We start from the raw sequence: 21,363 nt of genomic DNA, 5'->3' as shown, positions 1-21,363 counted from the left end.
TTAGGTTTATTTCTGCTTTCATTTAAGATCTATGCGTGTCACCAGGAACCCAAAAGAATACCTAGCATCCATCTAGCATAGCACAGGGATATAGAGTACCAGCTGGAGTATCGTACAGTGACTCTATTTCAATTATTACTCAAGTACACGATTTGGCAATTTTGAATTTGGCTAAGTGGCTCTCAGTTGACCAGGAAAGTGAGATAGACGGACTATCTTCAAAAACAAAGTAATTCTGCAGCAGTATTGCCAACATTTGGTTTTTTTCCCTTCTACCACTTTAGAGGTTATTTTGAAAATGAAAGGACTTAATACTATAGGATTAGCCATTCCTATCCCAAATATATTGGCTTTGATTTTGATTAGGTCATTTCTGGCTTCCTCCCACCTCTATACCATAAAATAACAAAATAACTCCCCCCCCCCCAAAAAAAAAAATCAACCAAAACAAAACAAAAGCAGATCTGGCTTTGCCAAAAAAAAAATCATGTCAGAGGTTGATAAGTTAGTTCCCCTTGTGGTTAACACTAAGCATACCCAGCATGTCATTTGAATGCAACTGCTACATTTGGTTTCCCCCTTTTTGAAAGGCTGGAATTTAAGTAAAAGCTAGATTGGAAAATCAGTTGATCTCTTTGAGGGTTGTTCAGAAATGTAAAAAATAAATTCAATAAAAATAAAATAATTAAGAGTTTTCAAGATAAGAGTTATCCTTTGGAGTGCAATTCAAGTGAAAGACTTTGAATGCTTTTATTGATTTCCTAAATGTATTTTTATTATAACAATATTTTGAACAGCATTTTAACAAAGGTAGATTACAAGCAAAATTGAAAGAATACTGTATGTTTAAAACTAGCAACCAGTTATGTTACATGGAGTACAACCTGTACTCCACATCAGCTATCTTTCTGAGCTTTGGTGGTACATCATATCTGGGTTTCAGATTCTGATAGTTTTACCATGACTGAAAGACATCTTCTATTTCTCAGTCCTACCCCAGGAACACTTCTGCTGTGTTGATTAACCATTTGGAATAAACCTTCTATGCTATCTTATACTGAGGAGCTAAAGGGGAACTTTAAGTTATATTTTTAAAATTTTTAACATAGGTTCCCTGAAATGATAGGAGCTGTCTACTACTATATTTAAAATTATGTAAAGCATAGATAAAATTATGTATTGATCAGAATGATGATGAAAAAAATTCAATATATGGTCGGCTACATCACTATGATCACAAATTTTCCAAATGTAAGAGTATGGAACAACAGAATGAATAGCTCAAGTATGTTTTATTTCTTTCATTAACAAAAAGGAAATTAACAAGACAAAACCTTTCCATATTGCCACACCATTTTGAAAGTAAACTCAAAATATGAAAGAATATATAATTCTCTCCCCGTGCAAACTAGCCCCAAAATTTAAATAGTCTTAGACAATGAACAGCACTACAAGTCTAAAACCTTGTTCCTGACCCTTAACTAGGAGCATCATACAAAACAATGGGAAACATTCTTGAAGGATATGAGGAAAAAAACCTCTATAAGCTCTACTGGTTTGGACAGGACATGCCTGATAAAACTTTTGGCTTCAGCTAGAGAAAATATGAATGTAAAATGACTTAGCATTGCTCAGTTGTACTCTCAGCGCTGTCACAACTCAAATGAGTTGGTGTACTGTCATCTGAATCGTGAGTCATTTCTTCCACTATAAGAAATAGAATAGTTTATTTTAAAGTAAAATAAATTTATTTTTAAAAAACCACAACTACACTGAATCCATCTAGAGCATCAATAAATTAAAAATGGCAAACTTTAATATTTCACAATTTAGAACTGTAATTGTAAGCAATTATGCTCATAAGTGATATTGTAAAGCAAGTCATCATGTGACTGACCCAAAAATGACCTTTTTTGTACTAGTTGTTAAGCAAACACCACAGGGGAACTACAAACAGACATAAAAGCGGGCTGATTGCCAAATTCCAAAAATGTAATTACATGGGGGGCGGGGGAAGGGAGGCATAAGAACGTCAGAAATGAGTCATAAGTAATTTTGGGAGTGGGTATCTGTTGTAACTTCAAATGTTTGCTAAATAACCGGTCGCAAATTCAGGACTACCCATATACTTCTTTGCAACTAGATTTCACAATGCAAGATCAGTCACAGATATTTTTGGCAAACCCATCTAATAAATCCAATAAGGAAATCCAGTAAGGTTTCAAGGAACCAGAGAAGTAATAAAAAATAATTTGGAGGATGTTCAGTTAATATAGGATACCAGAAAAAGTGAGACTGGTAATAAACAAAGAGTTCCCTTTTAGTTCTCAGCCTTTTCTCACCCTTCTTTAAAATTCAGATGCTGGTAAAGGAGCAGATTGCTTTTGCTACAGAAACCGATATCAAGGATACTATCAGTGAGCCTACAGATTTCATATAACTACCATGAATAATAACCTTTTTTTTGTCAGAGTAAACAATATTTATCCCCCAGATGTTTTAAAACTGTAATCTCTATAGTCCTTTTGCTGGGATGGAGAGAACTGAAATCCAAATATCTGTCAAAAATCCCTAGCTAACAGCCCTTCTCACTGCCACAAACTTCACAATTTGTCCTTCCAAGTTCTCCGTTTTAGGAAAACAGCCGATTTACTGCTTGTCATTTTGCAATCAGCACAAAACCTCTTGAGATCATCAAGAAGCTTTTGTAAGATTGTGCAGTAGCTATTTCATAGCTAGAAAGGGCATTCTGCAGACACTGCCCTGTGGATCATGCTAGAGCAGGGAAGGCATTTTCTTGTAGCCACAGAAAATGACTTCTTTGTCTTCAAGAGAAAATTGATTAATCTCCCCCAAATGGGAAGAAATCTAATTTAGGATGAAATGACTTAAACAGTAAGGGTTGGTACCTGTAAGTAATACTGTAAGTATTACTGTAACAGTAAGGGTTGGTGCCCTTAATTAATAGCCCCAATTCCCTAGAAATTTGCAGCCCATCTATCTAGGATAGCAAAAGGAATGCTATAGAGCAGCATGTATTCTGCAAGCCACTAGCTGTCAACTACTAGGAAAAAGGAGATATTTTGAAAAGGAAAAATTTTAACACATTGTATGCAAATTTGGGAAGGCAATTTCAAATATACATAACTGGGGCAGTGTTTTTTTGGAGGAAAACCAAATCTATTTGTAATACTATAAAGAGAGAAGTGGGCTGAACATTCTTCTTTATGAAATTGGTAGTATTTCTACTCAGCTGAGAACTGTTACAACTTAAAACATGATGTAGAGTATAAACACACTTATTTCTACTCTCATAAATTCTGGAAAATTAGTAATGAATTATTTGTATATTTGGTTGAGTAGGAAAAGACACTAGAAAAAAATAGTGAGCTATAGATTGATAAAGCAGTACGCATCGAAAAAGGCAGGCTAGTACAAGTTCACGTTCATCTTATTTTTAAACCTACCTTCCATTGCCAATGGCACAGGGTGCAAGTTATCTGTTTTATTCTTGGACATTATCTAAGAGAAAAAAGAAAAATAATTTCTAAAAGAAAAGCTTACAAAACAGAATAATACTCAATGAATAACCTATGTTTATTGTTGGGCAGCACACTAAGATTCATTGCTTTTAAACCATGCTACTTCCTCAGTATGTAATATGTCCAAAACACTCTATATTGTATTTTCTTGTTAGCCTTCTGTTCCAGAACTGAAATATTACTTAGCGTTTCTTATCAGAAAATGGCATGAGGGGGAATAATTACAAAATAAATATGTATTTAATCATTATTTTTATTTCAAGAGTATCAGGACTGGGAGGGTGAAGTGGCCTAGCAGTTAAGGTGCTGGACCTATCAACTGGAAGGCCTGCAGTTCAAGACCCAAGTACCACATGATGAGGCGAGCGCCTATTCCTGCTCCAGCTCCTGCCAACCTTGCAGGTCAAAAACATGCAAATGCAAGTAGTTAAATAGGTATCACTTCAGTGGGAAGGTAGAGTGCTCCAAGTGCCTTGGCATATAGTCGGCATATAATCATGCTGGCCAAATGACTACACATGCGTTTTTGGATAACACAGGCTCTCAGCTAAGAAACAGAGATGAGCACTGCCCATTAGATTTAGATCCGATCTTATTGGGACTAGAATGCATCACAAAAAAGGAAAAGTTTAATTCTTTGCTTCTCAGTACCAATTCCAACCAAAATTATTTGCTTCCAATGTCTGCACAGTATGGCAGTTAGGTACTGAAGAATAAAGTTCTTGTCAATGCCATTCGCCCACCTTAACAGTACCACTGGAGTGGAATTCATCAGGAATTCAGCTGAGAGAGATTTATAGTAGGTCTTATTTCCCTGTATAGCAGTCACAATGTTAAACTGTGTACTTTTATGTGTATGGGCAGCTTAAAGACATAACCATAAAAGCCTTGATGAAATCACTTTTTGGGGGAAAGAACCTACCAGAATCTATCAGAAGTCCTGTTAGAATCACAATGTGCTTTATTAAGGAAGAATTATTTTTAAAAATAAAGAATCTGACTACCAATATCAGAATCTTTGTTAGACCTTACTACTTAAAAAATATAGGGGTGATGAGTTAATGAAACAGCAAGCATAAGCATGTGTTCTTACATAAATTAAGTTAACTTTGGCACAGGATTTTATTAAACTCATCATTGTTCGCTATTTTTTTTCTAAGTTCTTTATAGGAACTATTTCGGTTTTTTGTCTTGCTAACTAGGCTTATACACTTGTTTGCATGGAAAATTTTTAAAACAGTTCTCATGGCTAATAGGAGGAATCCCACCCTTTATCATTATTTATCAGTATCTATCATTTTCTATAGATTATCTGTATTAAACATACACATATGTAATAACAGAAAAGAGTATTTGTAGCTCAGGGTTGAACTGAGATATGTCTAAGAATTTCCTTGGGTTAGTCACACAATATCATAATTCTTAAATAAAGGCCAACAAGTGGCCTAAGTGTTATTTGCATTATCTCTCAGCCAATAAACTAGGAGTATTAGTTGCACGTTAACCACAGGATGGAAATCAGTTTTATCTCCAGAGAGGGACCTCTATGATCTTTAAAATATCAACAATAGTTTGCTACACTGACTGGAGCAGTTGAGATTTATTGTGCAAAATTTAGGAGGGTTGTCAGTTTTATGTCTGTCTTAAGCAAATGATAATAATCCATTCGATATCAATAATGTCAATTGGCTGTATTTAAATTTTAGCAAAAAATTGTTAGTAGTCATTATTTTCTACCAGTTTTGGTAAAATCTGTTTTTATTTCTTGCCACTAACTTTGCTTATTCAAGTGGTACTGAATTATCTACCAACTTTAAATCCCGTATGAAATCTGTTCCTCACTAATTCACTGAACGAAAGAAAAAATAATCACAACAGGTCAGAGAAAAATAGTCAGCAAATATCCATAACACAATTGTTTTTTTACTATTTTGGAAAATATACCTGAGTAAGATCTGAATCCAATTCAGGAATCCCATTCCAAACATGTATAGGATTGACTATCTCTTCATTTCCATTTGAAAAATTCAAAACCTTCATGTATAAATAACATAAGATTTAAATATTAATACCTACAGAAAATTAGAAGACATTGATTTATATAATAGAAGCACAATTAAAGTAACATGAACCAGCACACATAATATATTCAGAACTCCTTACCTTTGTACCTTCAGGAGATATGCCTAAAATCTCAGCCTTGTACCACTGAGTACCTGACCATACCATGCATTGGGAACCAATATCAAATCCCATTAAGTTACAAATGTTTTCTTTTTTTTCTGCAAGAAATAACACATTGATTATTTACATTATTATTCATTGTATGTACTATAGATGGGGCAACAAGATTGGAAACTGCAGTTTACATTGGCAATCTCAAGTAATACATTTAATCCTTGACTTAAATCATTCATTTAGCAACTGTTCCAAGTTACAATGGCACTGAAAAAAGTAAGTTACAATTGTTGTAGCATCCCTACAGTCACTTGATGAAAATTTGGGCACTTGGTAACTGGCATGTATTTATGAAGATTGCAGCATCACATGATCCCCCTTTACAAGTTCTCAGCTAGCTTCCAACAAGCAAAGCCAATGGGGTAAGCCAGATTCCTCAAGAATTGTGACATTTACTTAACAACTGCAGTGATTTGCTTGGGGGGGGGGATTATAAAATCAGATGCAACTCACTTAACAATTGCCTTGCTTAGCAACAGAAAACTGGGTCCCAACACTTTTCAAGCATAGACTTATGCTGCAATTGTCTGATTTAACTATGTGGTCTCATTTCCAAGTCTTACTAGTTTAGGAGTGGATCTAATTTTCACTCTAGACATAATCATGAAAATGACCTCTTCTAGAATTTATGACGCATGGTGGAACCCAATATGACAAGCCTTTTCTCCTTTTTGGAGCTCATTCTGATAGGAGAAACAGGAAAATAGGGAGCCCATAAAGATACCATGACTGACAGTACTAAAGTTGCTGAAACATCTAGGGGAATTATTAGGGCCACTCTCCCAGCCATTTCAGGGCAAAGTAAATTCAGCCATATACAGTATCTCCCAGGTGAAATGGATCTAATTAATCATTATTCTCCAGCTGGATCTGGAAACTACACATTCTTAAATGAGAGCAATGCTTAATATAGGAACAATTAAATAGTCTATACTCAATCTTTTGAAAAATAATTGTAAACCTGTCTCCAAGAAATTGTCACTATTTTTTGCCCGGTGTTATTTGTCTTAATGCTTTTTCCACTTACTTTGCCAATCTAAATTTGCCAACTGAACAAGATGGCAAAATCTCAAATCAACATTGTCACTCAAGTTCTACATTAATGCCTTACCTGCATCATGTATTAAGGGTTCATCCACTTCACTTAGCTGTATATTTATTAGATAATCCTTTTCAACACAAATATTGTCTTTAAAACTTCCATGAATGCTCATCTGCATTTCTTCATAATTCTTTCCCAACGCAGTTTGCCCTTCTGTAAAATTGGGCTTTTTATCACTTTTTCCCAGTTTACACTCTTCAACAAGACCTTCAATGGAATAGAATTCTTGTGGCTTAACTTTAATTTCTGAAAACGATGACTGCATTTTATTATCTACAGGAACAGACAAAGTAGGGTGTTGCAAATATAGCATATTATTGCTGGCTTTCTCAGTCAGTAAAGGAAAAGCTTCAGATGCCATCACTTCTTCTATTACATTTTCATGTTTGTTCATTAGTGAAGTATCCTCTTTCACTTTGTGTACAAACTGTTCTTCCACATGTTGTGGTTCAAGTGCATGCAATTCTGACTTGTTTTGTGTTTCATCGTAAGTTTTTATTTCTATTGTCTTTGGCTGTAGCATGTCTTCCAACAAGGACATTTTTAACTTCTCTTTTTCTGGCAAGTTCTTTGCATTAATTAATTGGGGAAGCACTCGTAAGGGCACAAAGTCTGACAACCTCTTTATATCATCCAAAGGCAACTGAATTTCAAGAGAGTTTAGCATTAATATTTCTTTGTCCTCTGCTCCTCTCTGAGATTCAAGCGTATCATATTCAGTTTTACAAGTAGAAAGCTGTATTTCAGAAAGACCTGTAGAATCTGTTATGTTTTTTCTGTTTCCAGATACAGAATGGTTTGTTTCATTATTAAATGCATCAAATGTGGTCTGCTGGTTCCCTGTATGAAATATTTCATGGGTGATAAAGTGTTGTTTGATTTGATTTTTGGATGGCTGTGCAGATGTTTCTGATAAAATCTGGTCTCCAACACCAAAACACTTGTCTACTGCCTGTAATAGATTTGGAGAACATAATACATCTTCCAAACTACTTTTTTTTGGGGTTGTCGTACAAACAGAAGTTTCAGTTTCAAATGGCACCGATTTTGAATTCTCTTCTTCTGGATTTCCAATCTGCTCTTCAGGGTTGTAATTATTTGCAATAGTGGAATCACTACTATCAGCATGACATTTCCAAAGGTGTTTCATTTGTTCATTGATGCTTATATTTTGACATTCCAATTTAACTACAAACAAGGGAATTTCAAAAGAATCATAGTTGAGTTTGTCCATAATTGTAATCTCTAATGGAAGATCAGCTATCATATCATGGAAAATTTCATTTATTCCTTCAGCCCATGAACCTTTTTCAGAATTAAAGCCAAAGAGACAACACAAAAATGCTTGTGGTGGAATTATTAACAGTTCCTCAGGAATTTGCCTGATCACTTCTATGTTGACAAGTTTCTCAGTTCCATAATCTATGTTGATTACTGTCAAGGAATTTTCCTCTATATGACTAATAACTGCTCGATGAAATAAATTATCACTAGACTTTGCTAGACAAGGACTGCCATTTTTAAGATCATCAATGTGGATTTTTGTATGTTCTTCAGCTTCCTGAAGTTTTATTTCAATTGAACTAATATCATTTTCAGTGAACTGACACCAAAAATATCCTGGATTCTTTGGAACTAATGAAAAGGCTTTTATAGTTTCACCTATCTTAGGTGTCTTCCAGAGAAATGATTTGCTAGCTGAAAGTCTACTGTGCTCATCAGAAGGAGTATATTCACATAAGCTTACTTTGCCAATCTTATAAGATCCTTTATCAGATGTCTCCATCAGGTCATATTTTTTATATTCAAGGCAACTATTAATAATATCATTAATTATATCATCTTTTTCATCACTGAGTGTTATTTCCCATTTGTCTTTTACCTTCTCAATAAATTGACAGTTCATCTGAACCTCACTTGTCTTTTGGGAGAAATACATCACTGCTTTCTGTGTCCATTCTGGAATCTCTGACATCTTACTACTACCCAGGATACAATGGATGCTCATTACAGGGAAAGATAAATAGTCTTCAGTAAGTTTGCATGTATTATGAATGCTAACTACTGCAGTATTGCCATAATCAATATACCGTATCTCTAACAATTCACTAGTGGACTCTTTAATAATTACAGCTCGATACCATAACCCATCTTCTGAATAAACTGCACATATTAAATCTCCTACATTAAGCTGTTGCCCCACTAAGCTTGAAACAGTTTTAGAGCTGTTTATTTTCTCCGATATACTATCAAGGATAGGCTCATCTTCTACTAACTGTACATAAAAATCAGAAAGATTATTTATGTGAGAAACATACACTAAAGATTTAAGACCAGGTTTTATACTTTTTTGAGGTAGTTCATATATATTTTTAGGAGAATATGTTACAGATTTGGATTTATTTTTAATATCACATATCTTCCCTTTCTTATGAAGGGCTGCACATTTCATGTCCTTCCAATCTTCCTCATAATTACTTTTGCTAGAGCTGTCTGTGAATTCTAGGAATTTTCTTGCTACCTCTTTTTTAGTTTTCTGCTGCAATAGGCATGTTTCTCCAAAAACAGCACTAGATTTAGTATTGTCCTCAAGAACAGGTTTCACAAAGTCTACCAAAGCTGGCCCCCTTTCACTGTTTTCTTCCGCACTAACTGAGTATTGGGAAGACAGAGTGCTGTTTTCTGTGTTTTCAGTAATCTCTTTGCTAGCCTGCAAACCTAAGCTTTGTTTCAATTTTGCATTGATCTGCATTTTACCATCATACAGTTCCATTATCAATGTTCCATCAGGATCTTTTGCTACAATCAAAGCTTTTAAGGGCTTATCTAACACTGCCTTTTCAAACCACTCAATAGCATCTTTTGTTGGATCAACAATATCAGAGAGAGAACATTTTATAGCCTGCATAGGCAAAAGCATTAACTCATAAGCATCATTTGGTACTACAACCAAATCTTCGTTTTTTAATAATTGTGTATTCCCAAAATCTACAAAAAAAACTTCTTTGCTATCATTTTTTGAGGTTATTACAGCCCTATACCAGCAGTCATCAGTATACTTTGCAAGATATAAATTTCTAGAGTTGGGTGAAGTTTGCAAATTGTACAGTTTGCTTACTTTACTAATGTTATTAGTTAAATTTTCAAGAGCATTTGCATTCCTAGCAAGTTGGCAGAAAAAAAAACATGGGCTATTAACATGTGTGACATAAATAATCTCTTCATTTCCTCTTTTGATATTGTGGGTTGAGTAATAGTATGATAGAAGTTGAACAGATGATACCAAGGGTTTCTCTCTGTGTACAAATGTGGCTAGAGCCTTTCTTATTAAAAAATGGCAAGCACTTTCAAAAGGAGTAATAAGGTCAACAATATTAAAAAGTTCTGTACCATTCAATGCTGCTAAAGCAAATATAATACATTTCAGTGCCACTTTAGATCCTGAATCCACAAATTCACGAAACGTTTCAATGGCTTTTTTATCCCAGACAAAAGGATTTGTATGTTTTGGCTGAATTAAGTTGTAAAGGCTACATCTAAAAGCTTGAGCTTTTAGCTCCAGAAACTCTGCTGTAGTTGCACGAATATTTTTCAGTGAAACATGCTTTTTATTTCCATAATCAACATAAGCAACTTCAACCTCTTCTGGGTAATGAACCTTATTAATAATAACAGCTCTGTACCATTTTTTATCCTCAGAACACTTAGCCAAACATACGGAATTTGGCCATTCATGAAGCTCTGCTGAATGTATACAGTAATCCTGAATTTTAGCCATAAGTATATTCAGTTCATGGGAATTCTTAAATAATCGACACCAAAAATGACTAGGATTTTCTATGTGTGTTACAAGCACATCCACTGTACTTCCAAATTCAAGCTCTTCTTCACCTGCCTTTATTTCAGAATAGTTCTGTATCTCACATGATGAATTATCATTGCTACCCAGAGTTGATGAAGAATAAAAAGTTCCCTCACTGGAGTGGTGTTCATTTCTCAACATTTCAGCTGCAGAAGAGGCTGAAGAATCATGTTGTGGATGTTTTACTTCATCTGTCACTGGTATTATTTTTTTCACAGGTCTTAACCTCATTGGTTTACTTTCAGGGTCCCCTGCCAATAGCTTATCTGATATTGCCTGGAGAGTTTCTAGTATTTCATGCTGCTTTGTGTACTTTCTCTGGGACATGATTTTAGCCAAATTTTTTTCTCCCACTAGAGAATTATCAAAAAGTTCAACTATATAAACATCTCCTTGCATGCCTAGAACTTTGATCATCAATTCCTTGTTTAGGACGGATTTTTTAAAATAATCAACAGCTTCTGAGTTCCATGACTGACCTGGGAAAGGATTATCCAGTGCACACCGGACTGCCACAGCAGGAAGTTCTCTGAATTGGGGAAGCAACTTCTTCACCTTATACAAGTCAACTACTTCCGTGTTTCCCCAATCCATCAAATACACCATAATTCCTTTCCCTTGAACTTTAGTAACAAGGGCACGATGATAAGAGTTTTCCTTTAACATAACACAGCAGAGGGATCCTACCTTGGGCTCAAGTAGAATACATTCTAGTTTCTTACTGCGAGAATAAAAGTCTCTTAAGTTCCGCCGTAGGTGACAAAGTGGCTGTTTAAGTTCCTGCAACTGCACCCAGAATTCTGAAGGGTCCTGAAGAAATGACACCTGAACATTATGGTACTCGCCTGCCTTCAGACGCACAACAAAAAGTGGGGTAGCAGCAAGAGAAGGCAGTATCTCTGACAAAGAAGGAGATTCCTTTTGGACTGAGACACCCAAGCTTTCTGGTTCAATAATTAAACCAGAGATGCATTCTTGATTACTGTGCAGGAGATTTTGAGCCAGGCAATTTGCCTGCACCCCATACAGGCAGTTAAGGTTGAGACCATCTTCCCCATATAGGGTAACATAATAGATATGCTCAAAGGGACAGTAAGCTTCGATATGAGCTTGCACTACTTTGCCCAAGAGCAATGTTTTAAGTTGATTAATTTGTGACTGTGTCCAGCCACAACCTCCATCGGTAATACCTTGCAGTGAGCAAGGGTAGGTTACTACTGGCATACGGAAATATTCAACAGGTAAGTTGCGCAGATGTCTCTTTGTTACAAACTCTTTCCTGCCATAATCCACACAAATCACTTGAACCACTGCCTCCGGTTGATTATCTTGATCATCTGCTGGGTATGTTTCTAATAACAAAGTTCGATACCAGCATCCATCTATACCCTGGGCTGCACAGGGAAAGCCTGGGGCGGGTAAAGCCTCTTCTACAAATTTTCCCTTTGATACCTCAAAGGTTTGGTACATAGCATCTGAAAGTAATTGGATTTCTTTAGAAAGACTACGTAGCTGGCAATATATTCTATACGGATCAGAGATTTGAGTCACCACCACAGGCACAGTCACATTCAATTCCAGTTGAGGATAGAAGAAATCCACTGTGACATGACCCTGCTTGAACTGGGCAGCAGAAGGAAGGACTGGGGATTGGGACAAAGTGGAAGTTGGCTCCAATGGGACAGAAGCAATCTCGGGAACTTCTAAGATGACACTCAGTAGGGTGCCAAAAGCAGTAGAGGCAAGACTGGCGAACCCAAGATGGTGCATCTGTGTCAGCAACCAGGGCACTTCCAGCACCACAAGGCACTGCGAGATCAGCACTTTTCGGATGAGGCCAGACACCTCTTTGCCATGAAGGAAACCCAAAAAGTCGATGGCCTCAGCCGTCCATCGTAAGTTAAGTGCTTGGGATCCTAGCGGGGTCTTTGAGCCCCTAAGCGTGGTCTTTAAGGATGCCCCGAAATCGCCGGGCGGGAGCAAGTCTGCAATAATGCATCCCATGACTTCGGACGGCAAGTGGAAGAGTTCGCTGCGGCCCCGCGCCAAGTAGTAGGAGCTAGCGCTCACCGTGCGGCCCTCGTCCAGCAGAAAGACGCGGTAGTTTTGCCCCGGCTTAGCCCGGCAGCTGACGATGCGGCAGCGGTGCCAACGCCCGCCCAGCTCCACCAGACACAGGTCACCCAGAGCCAGGGCTTCGCCCTCGCTGTCGCCGTCGCCTCGGCCCCCGCGGTCCCCGGGGGAGTTCGCCAAGCGGGGCCCCACTTTGATTTGGAGGTCCTTCATCAGCCGCAAATATTCCTCTCTGCGTTCGCCGGGCAGCCCCCATAGCCTCACCAGCGGCACCTTAGGGTGGACTTCGACGAACGAGACCCGAAAGGTGAAGGAGCTGCCAGGGTTGAGCAGCGGGGAATACATGGCTGGACCGCCCCCTCCCCTGCTTTCAAACCGTCCCAGAAACGCCAGGCGGCGGTCGACGGCCGCGTTACAGAGAAGCGCCTGACTCCGCCCCTTCCTGCCCGCGAGCTTCGCCTGGCTTCGGGACTCGCAGCAGCTGGGACGCGTGAGGTAAACGACGGCGTTAAGGAGGAGTGATTGAGCAGGCGGAATGGAGACACGAACTTTTCAGAGGCGCCACGCGCCCGGGATCACGTGCTGACTGCCGCGCAGGCGCAGATCTCCTTTTAATTCAAACGGCTCCCATGGCGAATAAAGCGTTTGCGTGGAAAGCTGGCAGAAAACCCGAGTTTCCCCTTATTCTTCTTTAATCCTTGAAAGCAGAGGCGGTCTCCACAAGGATGGTTATAAAAGAGACTAAAAGTCATGCAGACCTTTTGTCCAGTGCGCCCAGGGTTGGTGGAATTGCATCGTGGCAGCAACCAAAGGAAAACGAGTCGTACCAAGGATACTGAAACCAAGAGCGTGAATAATAAAACAGCCCATCAGATCTATAAGCCAAGACAAATCTTGAAAAATAGTCGAATTCTGGGTTGATAACGTTTGAAGAGGTTATGCTTTCTATCTCCATATTCTTCTGAATGGACTCTACAGTCTGCTGCCCCCAGCATCTGTATTGTGTGGTCTCAACAGGGTCAACCAGTAGGGTTCCTTGGTGGAAATACTTTTATACAGCCAGTCCTCCACTTAGAACAGTTTGTTTAGTGACTGTTCAAAGTTACGACACTGAAAAACGTTGCTTATGACCATTTTTACTATTTAATGGCTGCTGCAGGACCCCCCATTGTCATGGCAAGAAAGGTCATAAAATGGGGCAAAATTCACGTAACAAATGTCTCACTTAGCAAGGTGTCAAGGTGTATACTGTGGACTCGGTTTTTTTAAAAAAAGAAGCGACTTCCACTTTTCAATCTTCCAGAAGGATGCAATTACTATTAAAGCTTCTCCAACCAGCATGTTAATATTTGATACATGACACTTTCCAATAATATATATAGATAAATGTATCGCACAATTGCATGCTTTGACCAGATAGCAATAGTTTGTAAAAGCTGTTTATACTTGTACAGTATGTTACAGGTATAAAAATGTATCAGTTTCCTCAAAAACTCTCCAAGACTTAGATGCTGGTTGAAGTTTTAAATTGTTGAGAATTGTATAAGATGACATTGAACGAACACTGAAACAATAATCTTAAAGTGTCAATTGCAAGTTCAAGCACTTCTTAAGTATGTTAACATATACATACATACATACATACATACATACATACATATATATATATGATTCCCAGTTGTGTTTTCTAAGAGATCAATCAAGGTCTGGATGTCAATTTTATTCCATTTTTCTGCAAATGAAAAAACATTTCATATTTAGATTATGAAAATTATGTTTCTGCATGTGTGTTGAAGAAATGTAATAAAAGATCTAGCCTGAAGTATAATCCATATACTTTTTCAAGAAGTGAATATTGTCTTTTCAGTTTATAAAGTGGACTAAATCTAGAATCCTTATGTATACTGATCAGTTTGCCTTCTGTCATAAATGCATTTCTATAGTAACTGATTTCAAAGGGTAACTGGAGGCTAACTAATATATTTATTTCTCAGATGTGTAGGTATGCTCGTGTCAGATTAACAAATGCGTGATACAACAGAATTGTACATTCTATACAGACAGAGTGCCCTTGAAGGATTTTGGAATAACGTTGCTCTCTGGAGCTTGCAACCTTAATACTGCAGCTTTGCAAAAGCTGATGACAGTTTTTATAGCTTGCAGGGTGAGGGAGGAGTGCTCAGCTTTCTTCCCGACTCAGCAGAATTTGGCCTTCTCAAAAGGACGCCCACTGAGGGGAAAAATAAAGCTGCAGTGCAGGATATCATCACCTGCAAAAGAGTATCACATTAAAGAGTAAAATTTTATTTGAGTTTACATGGAAAATAAATTTATTGTTATACTGATTGAGAAAAGAACATAGGGCATGAAGGCAAGTAATTTTGTTGACATTTGTTATATGCTTGGATTTTCAAAATTCTGTTCTGATTTGTTTTTCTTTGTTTTCTTTTGGGAGCAGTCACTGGCTAGTAGATAATGGCAGAGTACGATATCAGAATTGAGGAATATATTTTTAAAATCAAAACCACTATAACATAAATCTTTAAGAAATTTAATGCAATTACATCCCAAAACTCAGTGGAAAATTACATAACGTTTGACATCAAGTTTTCCCTTTTTTTCTTGGAACAACTACAGTATAAATGTAGAAAGTTAGCACCCACCCCACTCCCAGAAGAATGAGATATTCTAGAAAATATTAAAAAGGCAGAATATTATATTTCCCTGAATGGGAAAAGTAGAAGCATGTTTTTAAAGACAAAGCAGTTCCCTGCCCCCAGCAGATATTTGGTGCCCATTGAGAAAGACTAGGCCAGCCTATCTACAAGCTCCAAGGTGATGGCATTAAGACATGACCCTCCAGGACATAATAGGATTATCTATCAGAAGAGCTCACCACATGGCACAACCAAGCCTCTACATTACATCAGCCCAAGGTTCAACCAAACTTGACTTCAAGACAAACATGACCCCACATGGCCCCATGGCAGTCTGACAGCAACCAATAGAATACATGCTCTTGGCACAGGAACAGGAAGCTCAAGTTCAAAGCCCAAGAGTGGGCTTTCACTCTCCACTCCATGTGATCAGCTACCCAGAATCATACGTGCTTCGTGGTTCTGCTTCACCATTAAACCATCTTTCCAATCAGCCTCCATATTTCCAGTGTCTTTCTCTCTACTTGGAACTGAACCTAGATGGACATTTCTTCCAACATAAAGATGAATGAAAACAAATGTTGCCTAAATGTATTTTTTAAATGTATTTTTAATGCACCATAAGCAAAACAATATATAAAAAACTATACTGATGTAAATACTGCACTGTGTGTACGGACACTGTGTGTCCAGTTCTGTAGATAGTGAAAATGTTGTATTTCCTGACTAAACAGACTAAGCCATTATCAAAGTTGTTTTTCCTGATCAAAAATACAGAGGCTTGGGAAGCCCATCTGTTACTGTGTATTAGTATATTCAAATAAGACTGTTGAATTCAATTATTTAAAAAAAAATGAGATTCTGCCTGGGAAATAGCTGCAACTATTATTCAGGTCTTGCTCTTGAGAGGCTGAAAAGTCTGTGGGCATTTCTTCTTGGTTACTATGCTGCTTCAAAAAATCAGCCCTCAACTAAGTTAATACCACATTGTCATCTTTCTCTTTGCCATTACTTCTGGCTCAGCTGAGGAAAACATACTAAAGAGAATCTTTTCATCTGAATTGGCCATGTGCGTGTTGGCAGAATCCCTTCTTTACACCTCTCCTCAGTCCCTGGGCTTTAGCCAGCCTCTTCTAGTAGCAGTTCAGACATCGTAGCATGATGCCAAGACATTATTTCATAGACGTTTTAAAGGTAACCAAGGGATTTTGCAACTCCTTTATGTAGTAACTACATGTATTCTGATTGATTGATTTCAGATTACTTCCCAGCATCAACTACTGCAAAAGAGTGAGGAAGGACAGGATGCTAGTTGAATTATGGCTTCTATTAGCCAGCTGGAAAGAGGATTGATTTGAGATCAGGGACAGCAGAGATTATGGTGACTTGGTTTCAAACTGTTGGGAGGAATTCAGGAGTGTATAGAATAACTGGAAGAGTTATGTAAGTATTTGAAATGAAATGAAATTACAACTTTATGGGAGATATGGTGGAGTTTATCATGCCGCTGAGAGAGATAAAATCTACTGTCTCTGGGTGATACTGGAACAATATCAGTGGAAGTGAATGGTTATGATCAGGTAAGAGCACTGATATAAAATGGAGCAATAACGTGAGAGTTCATTCATAAAATTTAAATTTACACATAGGACTTGCCACTAGGCACGATTTATTTTCTCTGAGGTTTGCTCCAGGTCTGGCAAATATAATTCTGCATTTTGGTTCCACTCCCTCTTACAATTACCCATTCTTGTTTTGACTATCTTCTTTCTCAAAAGAGAGAGGTACTTAAGTGGGCTAGAAAAGATATTATGTTAATGTTATTATGCTGGTTTATGATCATCAAAATTTGATTGGATATGTTGGAAATCTAAATACCTAAACTAAATTACCTTTCATTTAAAAGAAGAGAACAATGTAAGTTCCTTTAAAAGAAGAAGAATATGAATATAAAAAGAGAGACAATTGCTAAATAGAGATGGCCACCTGAGAAGGGACATGGCAACAAGGACTGACTCACTGTTGATTGCGATGGAAATCCTGTAATCACATGGGTTGGCTCCAAGATGTCTATTTAAGCAGAAACCAAAACCTAAAACTTCAAGAACTGGAAAAGTACAGTACTAAGAATAGAAGCAAAACCATTGATATTGCTGAATCGGAATATGGTCCTAAACATAGCAGTATACTGTAAACATTAAAAATGAACACAATTCTTTTATAATCAGCCATTCTAAATGTAGGCACGGAAGACTATTGGCTTTATTTGACCAAAAGGTTTTGAGCCATAAGAAAGTACAAAGAAAGAAATTTATAAAGTCTGTTCAGTTACAACTTTTCAAAATTCAGTGCCTAGGGGTTTTGCATACCCTAATATTTGCAATCAAATATTTGCCCATTTCTAAATATACACATCTTTCTGGTGTTTCACAAAAATAATAATGCAGTTTCAGGTATCTGCAGCAAGTATTAACTGGTGAAGAACTATGAAGAAATGATTCTCTACAAATCAGTAACATTTAGGATAACAGTATATTTATAAAGACTACAGATTGTTTTATTGGGGTTGTTAAATATGTTGCTGTTTGTTTTTCAGTATTTTTTATGTAAGGGTTTGAAACAATCAAGCAATTTTATTAACTTGTGCCAGGATTAGTGACATATTAATGCTTCTCCAGCTACCATTTCCAATATTGGATGTATTTCTCCATCTAGGAAGGATATAGAAACACATGCAGCTAGTCAATACCTAAGCAATTCATTTAATGTGGCATCCTTGGAAATGTACCGTAACACATAAAATATATATGGACCAGGTGAATGTAGAGGTAGCAAACCTATATTCAGGTAGTTTTTGACCTACAATCATTTGTTTCGTGACCATTTGAAGTTACAACAGCAGTGAAAAAGCTGACTTATTGTTTTTCACACTTACAACCAGTGGTGGGATTCAGCCAGTTCGCACCTATTTGGGAGAACCGGTTGTTGCAAGAAATCTTATTTTCCACTTTACAGCGCTAATCCTGTAAAGAAGGCAGGAAGGAAACATTCTGGTGGTGTTTCTAGCCTAATCTTTACTGCCCTGCTTACAGAAACTGCCTCTCTGCTTAACCCTTATTACATTGTAACAGCTAAGGCGAAGCGCCCATCAACTGTGTGACGTTGAGTTGGCCACACCCACACAGCCACGCCTACCCAGCTGATCATTAGGGTAGAGAACCGGTTGTTAAATTATTTGAATCCCATCACTGCTTACAACCATTGCAGCATGATTATGTTCACATGATTAAAAATTGGATGTTTGGCAGCTGGCATGTATTTATGATGGTTGCAGTGTCCTGGAGTATGAGATACAGTGGCTTAGTGGTTTAATGGTCTCTGCTCCAGTGGTTTGAGTCCTAGCACTGCATGGCAGGGTCAGCTCCTGTCATTCCCCTCAACTTTTGTCCAACTAGCAATTTGAAAGCATGTTCTATGCAAGTAGATAGATAGGTACCACTTTGGTGGGAAGATGAGCTGGTGCTCTGTGCAGTCAGATTCCTGACAGCTCTGAACCATCCTGGTTATGGCACCCATTTGTGAGGTGGGTGCCACAGGAGGGGGCAGAAGCAACCGGGCCTTGGGTGATGATACAGGAAGAGCTGCTCATCTTTCTTTTTGGTGTGAAACCAGCTTGCCCTCCTGTGGTATACCTTGGAAAGCACAGAAGTGTGTCTTCTGACAGGACTCTGCAGTTACATTGTGGTCTCCTAGCTACTGTAACAACAATAGTAATCACTATTGCGGAAAAGAAAAAAAGTCTGGTTCATTGATATTGCAATACCAAGTGATGCACGAATTGAAGAGAAACAACTAGAAAAAATAACAAAATACAGTGATCTGCAAATTGACGCTAAGTGATTGTGGAGGAAGAAATCAATGGTTGTACCAATAGTAATAGGAGCCCTTGGAGCAATAACCAAAGGGTTGCTTAGATAAATGGATATTATGAACTTATCAGACCTGAATATTCTGACTTTGCGAAAAACCACCTTACTTGAAACTACCTATATATAAGACATTATCGTAACAGCTCTTAGGTCCTTGGTTAGGACATGAACTTTTAAAAGTTTTTACCAGTCCCAGACTGTGAATCAAATAGAAGATTAAATTGATGATGATGATGATGATGATATCCTGGGGTCATGTGATCCCCTTTTGCGACCTTCTGGTAGGTGAAGTGTATGGGGAAGTGAGAATCTGACTTAACAGTTGCAATGATTCACTTAACAACTGTGGCAAGAAAGTGTAGGGAGCCCCACTCCTCAAAAGAAAAATCACTTGGGGAGCAGTCTCCCTAAAATAGGAGGAAGGCTCCCCTGAAATAAAAGCCAACTCACATCCTCTGGCAAACAGGAAAATTGCCTGAAACAGCTGTTCGCAACAAGCTGAGTGCCTGTAAATGAGATACATCTGTATCTATTCACAAAGACAGAGTGCTCCTTGTGAATGGATATTCAGAATTCAGACAGCTCCATTCATAAGCAAAGTGCTGCCAGCTACAGCTTTCGCAAGGAATCAAAACTGAGCAGATTAAAGATACGAAAATAATGACACTTCAGTTTACAGTTTCCCACCCAACCTCAAGGACAGGGCATGACCTGCCAGACACAATGGGAGTGAGGCAACAATAATTAGAATACTAAAAGGGCACTCTAAAACACAGATTAAAGTTCATACAATGGACCTTAGCATCTAAATCACAAAGCCCTAAAACCACATAAAAACCCAATCACTCAACAGGCTGTTTTGTCAGCTGTCCTAGAACCGATTAAAGCTGAAGTCGCTTCTGACCACCAATAAAGAAAATCTTCTTTTCAAGCAGCTGGCTTCTCTCTTCATTTGGTGGCACCCTAGTTTCTTCCAGCTGGGGACTTGAGCCAATTCTTCCTACAAAAGGTCGTAAAATGGGGTAAAATGGGGCAAAACTATCTCTCTTAGCAATGGTAATTTGGGGGGGGCGGTCATTTGTGATTGTAAGTCTTATTCTTCATGAAGGCAGTGCAGGTAACCGACATAGTATTAAGACCTTTACCATCTTTTTGAAGGGATTTATGTGTGTTCCTCATTTCTGTCTCTCTTCTAGTCTGTCCTCGAGAGAAAAGCTTGTTCTATGAGAACCAGGAACTCATTGTATCATTGAACTCATGCTGATTTATGTCCAGCAGGGAGGACAGCACTGTGGTGGTCATGTGATCTTTCTTTTTATTGTTAAAGGCACATGAATTCTATCAGAAAAAAATAGCAGTAACTATAATGCTAAGCCTTTCTCCTTTTCCAAAAGCAGGACATTATACGTTATGGGTCTGTTGAATTTTAATTCTCAAGGAAAATTTGAAACACAGAATTAATCTTTTGCCAACAAAGCACTTGGCTGACATAGCTATGATGACTCAGGTGCTGATTAGGTTTGCCATAATTGATTTAGTCTGGGTTCAGATGAAACACATAATCATGTCCTGCTTGCACTAGAGATGATACAGCAGAGAGAGCAAAGAGTTGGGGGGGGGGGAACTGAGCTGATGTCAGTCTATGTGGTGATGTCATTGCAAAGAGAAATAGATTTGGCCAGCGCTAGGCTTTGCTTATTTAGCTGGAGGTTGAATTAGGCAGAGACCAGGCACGATAGAAAAGCTGGTGCCTTCCTCCTTCCCCCCCCACTCTCTTCTTCTCTCTCTCTCTTGTACTCTCTCTCTTACACACACACACACACACACACACACACACACACACACACTCTCTCTCTCTCTCTCTCTTACACACACACACACACACACACACACACACTTTCTTTTGAAGTAGCATCCTGACCAGTTAGGAGTTAGAAAGCTCTTTTATTTTCTTGATTCT

General features: G+C 38.0%; 1 protein-coding gene across 1 annotated transcript; it reads right to left on the bottom strand.

The window, feature by feature from the left end:
• Positions 1 to 469: 469 nt before the first annotated feature.
• Positions 470 to 13,217, bottom strand: TDRD6 (tudor domain containing 6). Its single transcript, XM_058183590.1, has 5 exons — positions 6,892 to 13,217; positions 5,706 to 5,824; positions 5,487 to 5,576; positions 3,468 to 3,522; positions 470 to 1,707 (listed from the first exon to the last, which is right to left on the bottom strand). The coding sequence occupies exons 1-5, from the start codon at positions 13,160 to 13,162 to the stop codon at positions 1,622 to 1,624; spliced, it is 6,621 nt and encodes a 2,206-aa protein (XP_058039573.1). The 5' UTR covers positions 13,163 to 13,217; the 3' UTR covers positions 470 to 1,621.
• Between the last annotated feature and the right edge of the window lie 8,146 nt (positions 13,218 to 21,363).

Source organism: Ahaetulla prasina, chromosome 1, assembly GCF_028640845.1.
Source record: "Ahaetulla prasina isolate Xishuangbanna chromosome 1, ASM2864084v1, whole genome shotgun sequence".
Lineage (NCBI taxonomy): Eukaryota > Metazoa > Chordata > Lepidosauria > Squamata > Colubridae > Ahaetulla > Ahaetulla prasina.
This window is presented reverse-complemented; position numbering and strand designations above follow the sequence as displayed.

What these genes read in the sequence shown, in the direction of transcription:
- TDRD6 (XM_058183590.1), bottom strand. Translation starts at nt 13,162, where the DNA reads ATGTATTCCCCGCTGCTCAACCCTGGCAGCTCCTTCACCTTTCGGGTC. An exon ending in TATCTCCTGAAGGTACAAAG is followed by an intron (nt 5,577 to 5,705) that starts GTAAGGAGTTCT and finishes TTATACATGAAG; the next exon opens with GTTTTGAATTTTTCAAATGG. An exon ending in TGGATTCAGATCTTACTCAG is followed by an intron (nt 3,523 to 5,486) that starts GTATATTTTCCA and finishes TTTTTCTCTTAG; the next exon opens with ATAATGTCCAAGAATAAAAC.